This window comes from Sinocyclocheilus rhinocerous, unplaced genomic scaffold (assembly GCF_001515625.1).
Source record: "Sinocyclocheilus rhinocerous isolate Xijiao unplaced genomic scaffold, SAMN03320098_v1.1 scaffold3008, whole genome shotgun sequence".
Lineage (NCBI taxonomy): Eukaryota > Metazoa > Chordata > Actinopteri > Cypriniformes > Cyprinidae > Sinocyclocheilus > Sinocyclocheilus rhinocerous.
The window spans coordinates 200,374-213,532 of NW_015652302.1; the positions used below are offsets into that span (position 1 = coordinate 200,374).

Consider the following 13,159-nt stretch of genomic DNA (forward strand, 5'->3'; position numbering starts at 1 on the left):
ATTAATGTTTTTAATAGACACATTTATAGCAGAACCTTAAGTAAACTACATGTTATTTTGTTTAGTCATATACAGGTGGGAGCTTTTTCAATTTATTACTCAGAACGACTTATTAGCCTACAACACCTTTAAAGACTTATTCAGGGAAGTACAGCAGGATGCAGGAAATGGTTGAGTATTATTTTAGGTATAAAATATCATTATTGTAATGCTTGTAATGTCCATTTATAGTCTTTACACAGCAGCTTGGCTCCTTAAATGTTTAAAAACCAGCTAATTTCAAGACGCTGGCGTCACGTGGGTCACCCGCAGTGTAAGACGCTCAAAGCTCAAGACGTTCGATCGATCGGTCGTTCGAACGTTTGATTTTAGCATGGAATATGCTTCATATATTTCTCTGTTCACGCTCCACTTCATCTGCCAGTGAATTCAACGATCTTATCAGATCTCGAGCCGCCATGTTTCAAACGATCCAAACGTACCACGCTTCCGCCAATCCCTGCCTTGAAGCAATGATTGACGGAGGGTGGGCGTCGTCAGCTTGGAATGCATTTTCAAATTGAATTTTGCTACAAATATCCCACGGCGTCATGATGAAAATGCAATCCTAAGTGTTCTAACTGTTAGTCTAAATGCATTTAGGACAAATAGCATTTAAATTATCATTTTGCTACCATTTCTGCTTGGACATGTTACACATATCAAATCAATTTGTGTTATACATTTTCATTTTCATTTCACAATTTATAAAGCGTTCAAATGTGCATGCAATTGACATATTAAGACTACTGTTGGAAATGGCAAATGTAAATTATATAATTTAATTTTCATTTTACTTTTGCACCAAACTTTGCACGTATGGGTAATGGAAAATGTACATTTAAATACAGAAATACAATGCCATTTTGAATATTGCATTGCCATTTTGCATATTGCATTTTAAATTGAATTTCGCTACCTATATGCTTCCATATGTTAGTAGTATTAGTGACAGACTTTGGGTTTGGTTTCCCATCAGTCAAACATGCGGTACTGCTAAGTGACCCTTTTATGTACGTCAGTGCAAAATTCTGCTCACCCATCATCAAGGACAATTACAGTCAATCTAGAACTACAACCTACAGATCTGATATGAAGTCAGCTTGACTTATTTGACCACTGGGCAGAAATGCTTGTGACCAGCCTCTAAGAAAATTATTCAGTCTTATATCAGTGTTTTCATATTTAATATTATATATCTATGTTGATGATTCCCGGATTTATTTTAAATCCGCTCGCTCTCTAAATATGTGCTGTCAAAATTGATTGTAAATGTAGAATACATACTGTATTAGGTGGGAAATGATTTATAAATCATGATCTCTTCGTGAAAATACATGCGTGCACATGTTTAGTGAGTGAGATGGGACCTAATATGTTACTTATATATTACACTTACTTACCTAATCTTTTTGACTGACGCTTATTTCTCCAATAAATTATAAACAGGATCAGAAATATAATCACGGCTGTAACCACGATCCCTGCCCACAGACTAGCAGGTAACATCCAAGAACAAGCTGAAACAAAGGAGAAATAGTGAGTTTACCCATTATCCAGATCTGGTAAGAAGGATTTTTTCCAACTCATTTTACACACACATTGAACATGGTGACATTTCCTATAAAAAGAGTTTTTCCAGTAGAGGTATAGAGACTTACATGGTTTAAATGGTCCACACACAACATCTGATTGGCTGTTCCCAGGAACCTTCAGATGTCGACCCAAATCATCACAACTGTAAAATGACAAATGAGGCAAATTATTTAAGAAGGGAAATTGTCACGTTTTATTTCTATCGAGCTAAGGAAAATTACATGGAAACTATTATGTATGTGTATAATATTAGTTTGTGTATGTGTGTATTGCTTTGTGTACATGTAGAAAAAAGGAAAGAAATATGTATGAGTATATCAGAGGGAGTTTGAGAAAGGAAGTGATACCCACCCACTTTCCTACACAGTGTACGTCTACACTTTTATTGAATGGAAGCAAATTAATGCGGTCTTATTTCGTGTAGGACAATGACATAAAACCTGTAATGGTTATACATAAAAGCTGTGCATTCCTCCTCTGTCTTTTGTTTAAATCAGATAGTGGTCGATAAGAAAGGCCATTATAGGTCTAAAATGATGTACCTTGTAGAGAAAAAGTTAAGCAGAACTTTGGTTCTGTAACTTGGAAATAAATAATGTGAGTCAGAAGCTTGTGATAGTTTTGCAAGAGATCATTTCAATTTAAAGGACTTTTTAGTCATGTATACACTGTGTGGGGGGATTCTGTGAATTTGTGAGAAGTCAGTCTGTCACTCTGTCAATTGTGAAATTGCTACAGTATACTGTAAATGTACAACACTGACTCTCACCTTGTATAATTTTTGCAGCTGGAAACGTAGTCGTCCACATCGCTGTAGGTTCCCTCTGGGCAGGGACTGCACACAGTGTTTTTCTGGAACGTGTCTGCAACACAGCTTCAGTTATTCAGCAGTCCTTCTGCCACATATTCCACTCTAAACAGTCTATGGAAGTAGTTCAGACCATTGCAGATCTTCTAACAGGCATATCCATGCTTCAGTGCAAACTCAACTGATTATTTTTTGACTTGTCAATATATAAGTCACTCAGGATTTTGTGGTAAAGTGTAGTGTTATGTTCACATGGTTCATCATGACATGATTGAGTTAAGTTAGGTTCATTTTCCATTCCCATAGTCTTTTAACCAGCTTATGAAGACATATTGAAGGATATGTAGATGGATTAAAGAAAGTGTGTGGCAGTTTTGTTTTAAAATGTACTTTGCCAACAAGCCGCTAAATAAAGACTACAACTATCAAAAGCATCTTTAGTTCAGGTGCTTGGTGAAATGAACAGTCATCTTGGTCCTTACGTAGCAACTGTCAGGTTTTTAAAAATGCCCAGTAATTTCAAAAGTCACGTTTGAGGTATGTAATATTTATGTACCAAACGTGAGAGTCTCTGCAAGTAGCGCATAGCTTGTATTTTACTCATAAATCAAAAAACGCCATTCTAAAACCCATTGGAAATTCCAAAGGGACCCATGACAAATTAGCCTTTCGATTGGCCTACAAATTGACCTCATAATTATATATTATGTCCAGTGGAAGGTTACTTATTTCTATTACTTTATTAAAGTAATGTAGCTGATAACATTTGATTACTTTTAATGTCTAACAAATGTTTTCAACTTTTAATAATTTTCAACCATTTAAACCAGGAATGGTTAACTTTACAGTAGTACTCAACACTGATAACTGTCAGATTTTTTTCAAAATCCTTCATCACTTGAATTAAGATTATAATAATTTACTTTTGAAGCACAGCCACCACAAAATCAGGTTTTAGCGGCTCTTTTTACTTTGAGATCATTCTGAGGTTGAATACAGATTTAAAATCATAACAAGAAATATTTTAATAGCTATGATACTTTTTGAAATCAAATCTTTGCATAGCTATGACAGGAAACACTGGCATCTAACAATGCCTTGGAAAAACAGTTCATTTAAAAAAATAAAGCATATATATATATATATACCCAAATAAAACAGTTAATATAACGAATAAAACGAAATAAAACAGTTATCGAACAAGCATGTGTCCTATTCTGTGTCCTAAACTCCTGAAACACTAGTGTCAATGCAAGAGCAGTCAATGCAATTTGGGAAAGAAATCAATTAAATCTGTGTGTGTGAAAATATTCAGATGTAACTCCCTTTGTAATCGTTAACAATTTCATAAGTAACTTATTTAATTACACATTTTTTCTCAGTAACTAACAGATTACAGTTACATTTATTTTGAAATTAAATTAAATAATGCCGTTAAATGTTACTCCCCAACACTGATTATACGATATATTTATTTATAATAGTTTCATTTTTCACAGTATAACTGAGACTTAAATAAGTAGATATCTTTATATTTCAATTTAAAATATTTCAAGGATTGTCATATTTGGAGGTAGACTAAGGCATCAAATATTTTGAAAACCAAATGTTGAGTAAGCAAAGGTTGATTACTTACGACGAAAGGCAACTCCTTCCCCTGGAGGACACGTGGAGACCGGACTGCAGTTATCGCAGTGGGATTCACTTATGTGTGTACAGTAGTATCCCGGCTTACACCTGCACTGCGTGTTTTTGTCTTCCTCACACTCCTTTACCATCTCCATGTTGCTGGCTGTCACACACATACCCAAACATTACTTGTTGAAAAGGACATGTGGAATTATTAGTAATATAAACCAGAGTGAGTGAATGTGAAATTACTGCTGGAGCACTCCCTGCAGGCTCGACACTGGCTCAGTTTGTTTTCCTGATCAATAAATGTACGCCGTGGGCAGGTTTTACACACTGTACTCGATGTGGCATTGCAGCTGGCAAACATATATTTTCCTGAGAAAGAAAGAGAGCTCAGTTTTTGCACAAGACTCCACAAGCACACATACAAATGTAGCATTTATAATCTACGCTATATTGCCAAAAGTATTGGGACACACCCCCTTCTAATGAACAGGTTTGACTACTTTAGTAACTTTTAATAATCTTAATGTTTAAACATATAATGATATTCTATGGAATTGTGTGCTTCTAATTTTATACCAATAGTTTGAACAGGACCCTTTTCTATTCTAACATGCAATGCCTCTGTGTATAAAGCAAGGTTCAAAAAGAAATGATTGATTCAGTCAGTGTGGAAGAACTTGACCAGTCTGCAGAAAGCAAAGTCCTAATCTCAGCTGAACACCTCTGGTGTGACTTTAAATGCAGACCTCGAGCCAAAAACTTATCACCAACCACCAATGATTTGTACATATGGGTACAGTCATTTTAGGCACTTCCAAAACTGTTGCAAAAGAGATGGAAATACAATTTTTAAATACATGAATTATGCGTCCATCTTTGTTGCCAAAGTTTTGGAAGTGCCTTTTTCTGTTCTAAACAAGGGGATCCATATAGTGTATACAAGCCATTGGTGTTTGGTGATGAGTTTTTTGCTCAAGGTCTGCATTTATAGTCACACCAGAGTTGTTCAGCTGGCTTTCTGCAGACCAGTCAAGTTCTTCCACACTGACTGAATCAACTATTTATTTTTGAACCTTGCCTTATACACAGAGGCATTGTCATGTTAGAATAGAAAAGGGTCCTGTCCAAACTGTTGCTATAAAATTAGAAGCACACAATTCCCTAGAATATCATTTAACATTAAGATTTTTTACTTTACAGTCAATTGTATGATAATTTGGTAAGTGTCACAAAATTACCACAGAACGCAAGACAAATTGAATGTAAATTAACGTCAAATCATGTCGCTGTAAAACACTGCAGACAAGAAAAGTGTTTGTTTGCCCATACATTTGTATTCAGTGTGGTTGAAAACAATGGCTTTCCTTGGCAAAAGCACAATAAAGCATTATTCAATGTTTTCTTTTGTGCTTTCTAGACGAAATAGTGTCATACTTCTTTGGAACAAAATTAGGGTAAGTGATGACAGAATATTATTATATATATATATATATATATGTACTCGATGTGGCATTGCAGCTGGCAAACATATATTTTCCTGAGAAAGAAAGAGAGCTCAGTTTTTGCACAAGACTCCACAAGCACACATACAAATGTAGCATTTATAATCTACGCTATATTGCCAAAAGTATTGGGACACACCCCCTTCTAATGAACAGGTTTGACTACTTTAGTAACTTTTAATAATCTTAATGTTTAAACATATAATGATATTCTATGGAATTGTGTGCTTCTAATTTTATACCAATAGTTTGAACAGGACCCTTTTCTATTCTAACATGCAATGCCTCTGTGTATAAAGCAAGGTTCAAAAAGAAATGATTGATTCAGTCAGTGTGGAAGAACTTGACCAGTCTGCAGAAAGCAAAGTCCTAATCTCAGCTGAACACCTCTGGTGTGACTTTAAATGCAGACCTCGAGCCAAAAACTTATCACCAACCACCAATGATTTGTACATATGGGTACAGTCATTTTAGGCACTTCCAAAACTGTTGCAAAAGAGATGGAAATACAATTTTTAAATACATGAATTATGCGTCCATCTTTGTTGCCAAAGTTTTGGAAGTGCCTTTTTCTGTTCTAAACAAGGGGATCCATATAGTGTATACAAGCCATTGGTGTTTGGTGATGAGTTTTTTGCTCAAGGTCTGCATTTATAGTCACACCAGAGTTGTTCAGCTGGCTTTCTGCAGACCAGTCAAGTTCTTCCACACTGACTGAATCAACTATTTATTTTTGAACCTTGCCTTATACACAGAGGCATTGTCATGTTAGAATAGAAAAGGGTCCTGTCCAAACTGTTGCTATAAAATTAGAAGCACACAATTCCCTAGAATATCATTTAACATTAAGATTTTTTACTTTACAGTCAATTGTATGATAATTTGGTAAGTGTCACAAAATTACCACAGAACGCAAGACAAATTGAATGTAAATTAACGTCAAATCATGTCGCTGTAAAACACTGCAGACAAGAAAAGTGTTTGTTTGCCCATACATTTGTATTCAGTGTGGTTGAAAACAATGGCTTTCCTTGGCAAAAGCACAATAAAGCATTATTCAATGTTTTCTTTTGTGCTTTCTAGACGAAATAGTGTCATACTTCTTTGGAACAAAATTAGGGTAAGTGATGACAGAATATTATTATATATATATATATATATATATTTTTTTTTTTTTTAATTGTATGGATTTCATCGCAGTAGAAAAAAACATCAAACCAAGTGGTAACTGCAAACAAATGATACTTCTCAAATGATAATTTTTCATGCATGTACAGTATGAAGTCAGTTCTCCTCAAGTTCACACAGGTGTCCTACCAGAATAACCATAGGTGTAGTTCAGCACATTAAAACTGTGAACATCCTCCGCTAAAGTCTGTATAGCCAGAAAGTGTTCAAATTGCCTTTTGGCTTCATTTCAATTATATACATTTAAAATTTAAAACATAAGCTCATTGTGAAATATTTTAATGGAAAGGTGCCCCTGAGCTATCTTTCATTAATTAAATGCTGTTTTGTTTTAAAATGTGGTGAATACATACATATTAGTCCATCTTATATGTCATTATTTCAAACTGATACAGAATGTCCTGTGTTATTTTATGCGTAAATTCCAGGAACTATCAAAGCTCAGTTGTTAGCAGGGTTCCAGTACAGGATTTCCTGAGTACGCCAGAGTGGGCTGATTTCACGTTGATAAAAACAATGTGATGAGTAAAAATAATACCCTGTGCCTTACAGTCAATTGAATGGCAAGCTGTGTCTCTAAATTAGCACAAAACACAGGCGAATTTAATGTAAATGAACTTCAAATCATGTCGCTGTAAAAATAGCAGTAATAAAAAACAGAGGATCGAACTTGATCGTTTATTCTCACACAGTGGTTTGTGAACTGCTTTCATAAAGCTGCTCAAAGTATTTTGATGAGCAATAAGTGAATCAAGCCTACATTAAACACTGTAATAGATTCTAATTAAGAATAAGATTCTGTAATAGGAGCTAACATTCCCACTATATTATATATAAAAATATTCTAACAGAAATGGATAACTTCCCATAACTTTTTAAATCAGCTATTTTACAGTATCGATACAGTATAGAAATCCCACCTTTTGGACATGTGCTGCATTTCACATCTCCCATCTTGGCTACGTTCAGTGTTTTCTCGATTCGGTCCTTTCAGTGTGAACAGTTTTGTGCAGTCATATGAAGTCTGTTGACTTGTACACCCCTTGACACCAATTATGGAAGTGATGTCTTGATCCGTTCACGCAAGTTACCAAGGAATTGATGATTATTCGGTCATGCTGAGCCGAGCTATTGCGTCAGTTGTCTTCTTCTCTTTTCTTTCTTTCTGTTTGTCTGTCACGCTTGCTTGCTTTGTCTTTTTGTGGGGCGTCTCAGTTCATCCGCTGCAGGTAGGGGAATCATTTTTTTCTTTCCTTTCTGTATCTTTTTACGTCACCCACTCTTTACCCCCTCTGTTACTCTTTTTCTGCCCTCTGCGCTGGAAAGCCCCGCTACCTCTATCCACCCTCTGCACTTGAGCTTGCATTCTCTTGCCTTCCTTCCTGTTCGTGCAGCAATAAACCCGTGAGGCGCACAGAGACAATGTCAACATGAGACCTCAGTTTATTGAGAAGTTATTGTGTGATTAGATTACAGCAGTCAACATTACTCATGACATCCACTAAAACAGCTGTTTCAATTACTGCTAGACTGCCAAAGGTTCGAGATAATGAGGCAGTTCTCTAGGTTTTACACCAACTGTACAAGTGAGGAAGTGTATTGTGTTAGCAAAAGCTACTGCCATGAAGTGTTTTATGCTTAAACTTTTAGTTTGTTTTAATACGATTTCTGAATAATATTAGGCTATAACTCTTTCTAAATTCTTTCTGGATTGGGGCAGGAATGTTTTAGCAAAATGCATCTGCAAATATCTGTTGCTACCTACTCTGAATCACACAGTGTGACCTAAATATCAGAAAAAAGTGAGGTCTGATTCAAAACCTTGACTTCATCCTAATCTTTATTTATTCCTTCCCTTGTACTTATTTGAACAAATGTCTGTTTGCCTCTTTAAGATGAATGTATTCCCCAATTGTAAGTCGCTTTGGATAAAAGCGTCTGCAAAATGACTAAATGTAAATGTAAAACCCACAGACAGCTTTGTGGAAGACAATACCATCACGGTGAGAATGTGTGTGCGTTTGTTCCTACTCTTTTCCTCATTTGGTCAGAACTGTTAACAGTGTAGTTTCATATCTTTACTGTAATTTCTGATGCAAGTGCTGGCGTGCTGTGGGACACAGAACCCTCTGCATATCAGTATGTAATATTTTATTCTATAGTTTATGAAAAAAGGTATTTTTTCACCATATTCATCTCATCTCCAACATATAGCTAAGATCAAATATGCTGTCGTTGGAACAGACACTAAACAAAAACATACTGTGTACATTTAGGTGTTTTAATCATGCTTGTGATGTAAACAAACTCATCTAATCAGTCTCCCAAAGCATATTCATAAGAACTACTGGTGTCATAAAGATCCACTATATTTGAATGATTATGTTATCTGAGGTATACATACTAATAAGTTAACATTGTATCATTTTTCTACCCACAAGTTAGAAACATAAAACAATGGTTGTCAAAACAATAAAATAATTATGATTTAGCTCATGATTTTCAAAGAATATTTAGAAAGGAGATTAAAATTGTAATAATGTCAAATTCAAGGATTTTATTTTAACACATCTTGTGTCCCCTTTCGAGTCCCTGGACCCCAGTTAAAAAAAAAAAAAAGAGGCAAAACTTCAGGTTCGCAACAACAACAGAAGTGGGAATCATGGCCTACACTGTAATAGTGAACAATTTTACTTCCTTAGTTTTGTGTTAAATAAAGCTTTCTGTTTTACTTCCTTTGTCTGGTGACTTATAGCTTACTTAGCTCATTTGTAGGTAAATATATGAGAGTGAGTGATTGGTAATATAGCATAATTTGTAGAATTTATTGGCAATGGTCATGTAATGTAATTGGTAAATGTACTGTTGCATTAGAGAAAATATTAAATGTAATGTGTATGCACATCTACATATTTTCTAAAACTACACCACAGCAATTACAAATAGAACTAAACAGCTCTATACACCAATGTATTGTACATAGTATACTAGCAAACTGCTGTAAAATGACTTATCAGAATACAATGCAACATTTTATAATGACATTGTTTGACCTTTTTTGTGTGGTTATTACGGTAAATAGTTGGAAAACATCCAAAAAATACAGTGCAGATAACCTCGTCTTCCTCCGTGCCCCCATCTCTCTTCTTACCCTCTAAACCTGCTCTCGTCTCTCCCTCTCACTCTCTCCCTTTTCCATTTCATCTATATTTGACTCATTTTTTTTCTTCCTCTTTTATGTCTCCACCCCTCACTTTCTTCTCTTTTTCATTTCTGACACCAGGCGGCGTACTGTCCGGTCAAAGTGCATCCATGGGTTTCAGCATTGTACTGCAGCCAAATGTGTTTCTGGCTCATATGCATAAGTTGTCAGTTAACTGAATAAGTGTTCGTATTAGTAAAGATGTTGACTTTTATTTATTTATTTATTTTAAATTGTGAACTCAAATTACAATGAACAGTTCAATATACTTTTTTTGAACTGAATGAACTGAACATGAACTGAATATGCTTTAAATGAATGCATAATTAATGTTAATATGATGTATATCCCCACAACAGTCTGTCTGGAGCAGTCACTACATGTTCCCCCTCCAGTTCACGTCAGTTCAAGGTGAACGCCCACTGACAGATGTTGGGAAACATTCAGTTTAAGTATGTTGACTGTTTTTTTAGGGGAAAAGAGGGCTGGACATGATGATGCACACAGAGCATGAAAGTGAAAGTGCAGAAGGAGAAAGCGGGCTGTGTTTTAACACTCATCATGATCGTTTTTTGGTATGAATTTATTTCTCTACATAGTATTTTTCCTCTAACAAAATGTTGCATGGATTATAAGTTTGAATGTTCTATATCCATCTATCTATCTATCTATCTATCTATCTATCTATCTATCTATCACTGCATGCTTCCTTTTCTTTGTCTATCCCTTTCTTTTCTACTTTACAAATTTTTTTCCTACTATTTTCTCTCGTTTTCTGTTATGTTTTTCCTGATTTTTCCTTTCCTGTCCAGTGTTAGTGTCCTTCTCTTTCCCGTGTGTGGGTCAGTGTCATTGGCTGGATGGGTGCAGTCACCTGGACATCCACGAGGGTATGATCCCCATTCCAACCTGACTTGGAAAAAGTGTGCTCCAACTGGACACAAAATCACACTCACTCTAATACATTTGGACCTAGAAGAAAGCTTTGAGTGTGAGGATGACACCTTGAAGGTGTGTGTACAAAATGCAAATTGTATCTTTGTGCACTTAGAAGTGCAGTTTTATGTTAAAGGAATAGTTTACCCAAAATGAAAAGGCCATCCAAAATGTAGATGAGTTTGTTTCTTCATTGGAGCAGATAAGGAGAAATTTAGCATTACACCACTTTTTCACCTCTGCCCTGAATAGGTGCCATCAGAATGAGAGTTCAAAAAACTGATAAAAACATTGCAATAATCCACAAGTAATCGACACGAATCCAGCCCATCGATTAACATCTTGTGTTAAGGTGTTTTAATTTTACATCGTTGCTTATGGCTAAAATACTCCATAATCCATAATATTGCTTTCCCTAGTGAAAATATCCACCCCCTGTTGTCCTCTCACATAAAAATCCACAGACTGTTTTGGACTGTTTTTGCTTGTAAATGGTGCTTGATGTGTGCATATTTCAGACAAGGTAAATTTTTCACTGGAGTAGGCAATATTATGGATGGGACTCATACTTTAGCTGAAAGCAATGGTTTGAAGTTAAAAACATCTTTATGGATTTGTTTATTGCAAACACACAACTTTTCGCTTCACAGGATGGAAGTTGTGCTGATTACTTGTGGACTATTGTGATGTTTTTAGCAGCTGTTTGGATTTTCATTCTGACGGCACCCATTGGTAAGTAAGTGATGTAATGCTAAATTTCTCCAAATCTGTTCTGATGAAATAACTAACTCACATATATCTTGGATGGCCTGAGGGTAAGAGTAAATTTTCAGCAAATTTTCATTTCAGGGCGAACTATTCCTTTCAAGAGAGTGTTTGTGTGAAAAGATCTACTACAGTGTATATTTTACATAGATTATTTAGATTTGTGTATTTGTAAGTGACAACTATTTTTCTCCAGTTATTTGCAGATGAGGTGCTTCTTTTCAATATATGTGGACACAAGTCCATGAAGGAGCTGCAGACGTCTGTCAACGCTTTCCTCCACTCTTCCCCTGGTGGTTGTCTCTCTGTTTCATTTCTTGCAGACTACTCAAACACTGAGAGACACACTGGATTTCGAGGCTTTTACACAGGGTGAGAAACATAATGAGTAATACATTGACTACAGGGCCGAAAGCATTTGAGATTATTTGTGGGTCGCTGAGAGTGTTATCAGTTATTGCTGATCTGAGTTTTAACCTCAAATCTTTCTGACTTTTAGATGTTAATGAGTGTATGGACCCTGAAAATGAGTGCACCCAACTCTGCAATAATTACATTGGAGGTTATCGCTGTTTCTGCAGACCAGGTTACATCCTTGACTCTGATAAGCACACCTGCCAAGGTAATGAATGAGATTTTGAGACATGTATTTTGGCTGTCATGTTCATCCAGTCATTAGTAAAAATAAAAAAATGTTTTTATTATTACACATTTTACATAGCTACTTAGCAAGCAAATGAATACATGGACATGAAATATTAATTTGAAATAAAATAATTTCATAATTTGTATATGCTTCCACTAAGAAAAAGATTAAAATGTGCTAAACAATCAGCATAGCAACAAGACTAAAGGGCCATTCACACCATAGACTATAACTATTAAGTTTTAATAATCATTGTAATTCTAAGAGAATAGGGAACTCCACAGAGAAACCTCCTTTGCGTGACGCTAATCTGCAGTGATTGGTCCGATTGGTCTCATTTTCATTTCATCTTGCCTGTAATGCCTGATAAAGCAGCATTTGTGAGTGCAGTGCTGCTTTGTGTACAGCGTTACTGGGGAAACCGCTATTTTTACCACTCCAAAATCAGCACCTAGTGGCAAAGAATGAATTTGCATTTTCATTCAGACCAACGAGAAAAGACCAACAAGTGGGCGGGCAATATGCTAATGTTTCATGTTGACGTCAACATGAAACGGCTTGGGATTCGTTTTAAAAATGACTTGTTTCAATGACTCAGAGTCGACTCTTTCTTTAGAGCGACAATAACTTTATACACGTTGCACTTTCAGATTTAAAACTTGGCAGGATGTTTTCATTCACTTATAATAATAATAATAATAATAATAATTCATTACATTTATATAGCGCTTTTCTAGGCACTCAAAGCGCTTTACATTGTCAGGGGGTATCTCCTCATCCACCACCACTTAGAGCTGTGTTACACACTGCATGAAAGGTAATTTTCAAAAATCCATAAT

General features: G+C 35.6%; 2 protein-coding genes across 6 annotated transcripts in view; one reads left to right on the forward strand and one right to left on the reverse strand.

Annotated features, from left to right (window-relative positions):
• Positions 1-8,202, reverse strand: part of LOC107714612 (tumor necrosis factor receptor superfamily member 3-like) — a 14,175-nt gene extending 5,973 nt beyond the window's left edge. For 3 of the 4 annotated variants that reach the window (XR_001636996.1, XR_001636997.1, XR_001636995.1), the window contains exons 1-6: positions 7,692-8,202; positions 4,325-4,450; positions 4,080-4,235; positions 2,405-2,498; positions 1,701-1,777; positions 1,443-1,559 (exon numbers count right to left, since the gene is read on the reverse strand). Coding sequence is in view for 1 of the 4 variants with exons in the window: in XM_016520506.1 (XP_016375992.1) it covers positions 1,443-1,559; positions 1,701-1,777; positions 2,405-2,498; positions 4,080-4,235; positions 4,325-4,450; positions 7,692-7,725 (604 nt within the window). In the remaining 3 variants the exon portion in view is untranslated. The remainder of the gene's footprint in view (positions 1-1,442; positions 1,560-1,700; positions 1,778-2,404; positions 2,499-4,079; positions 4,236-4,324; positions 4,451-7,691) is intronic. The other variant, XM_016520506.1, reaches the window with a different exon arrangement.
• A 551-nt stretch (positions 8,203-8,753) lies between these two features.
• The window catches only part of LOC107714593 (complement C1s subcomponent-like), a 9,217-nt gene continuing 4,811 nt past the window's right edge, over positions 8,754-13,159 (forward strand). Inside the window, exons 1-5 of one of the 2 annotated variants that reach the window (XM_016520470.1) lie at positions 8,754-8,774; positions 10,447-10,548; positions 10,786-10,984; positions 11,871-12,046; positions 12,174-12,296. In XM_016520470.1, coding sequence (XP_016375956.1) covers positions 12,188-12,296 — 109 coding nt within the window. In that variant the 5' untranslated portion in view covers positions 8,754-8,774; positions 10,447-10,548; positions 10,786-10,984; positions 11,871-12,046; positions 12,174-12,187. Of the gene's footprint in view, positions 8,775-10,331; positions 10,549-10,785; positions 10,985-11,870; positions 12,047-12,173; positions 12,297-13,159 lie in introns of those variants that run through there. The other variant, XM_016520471.1, reaches the window with a different exon arrangement.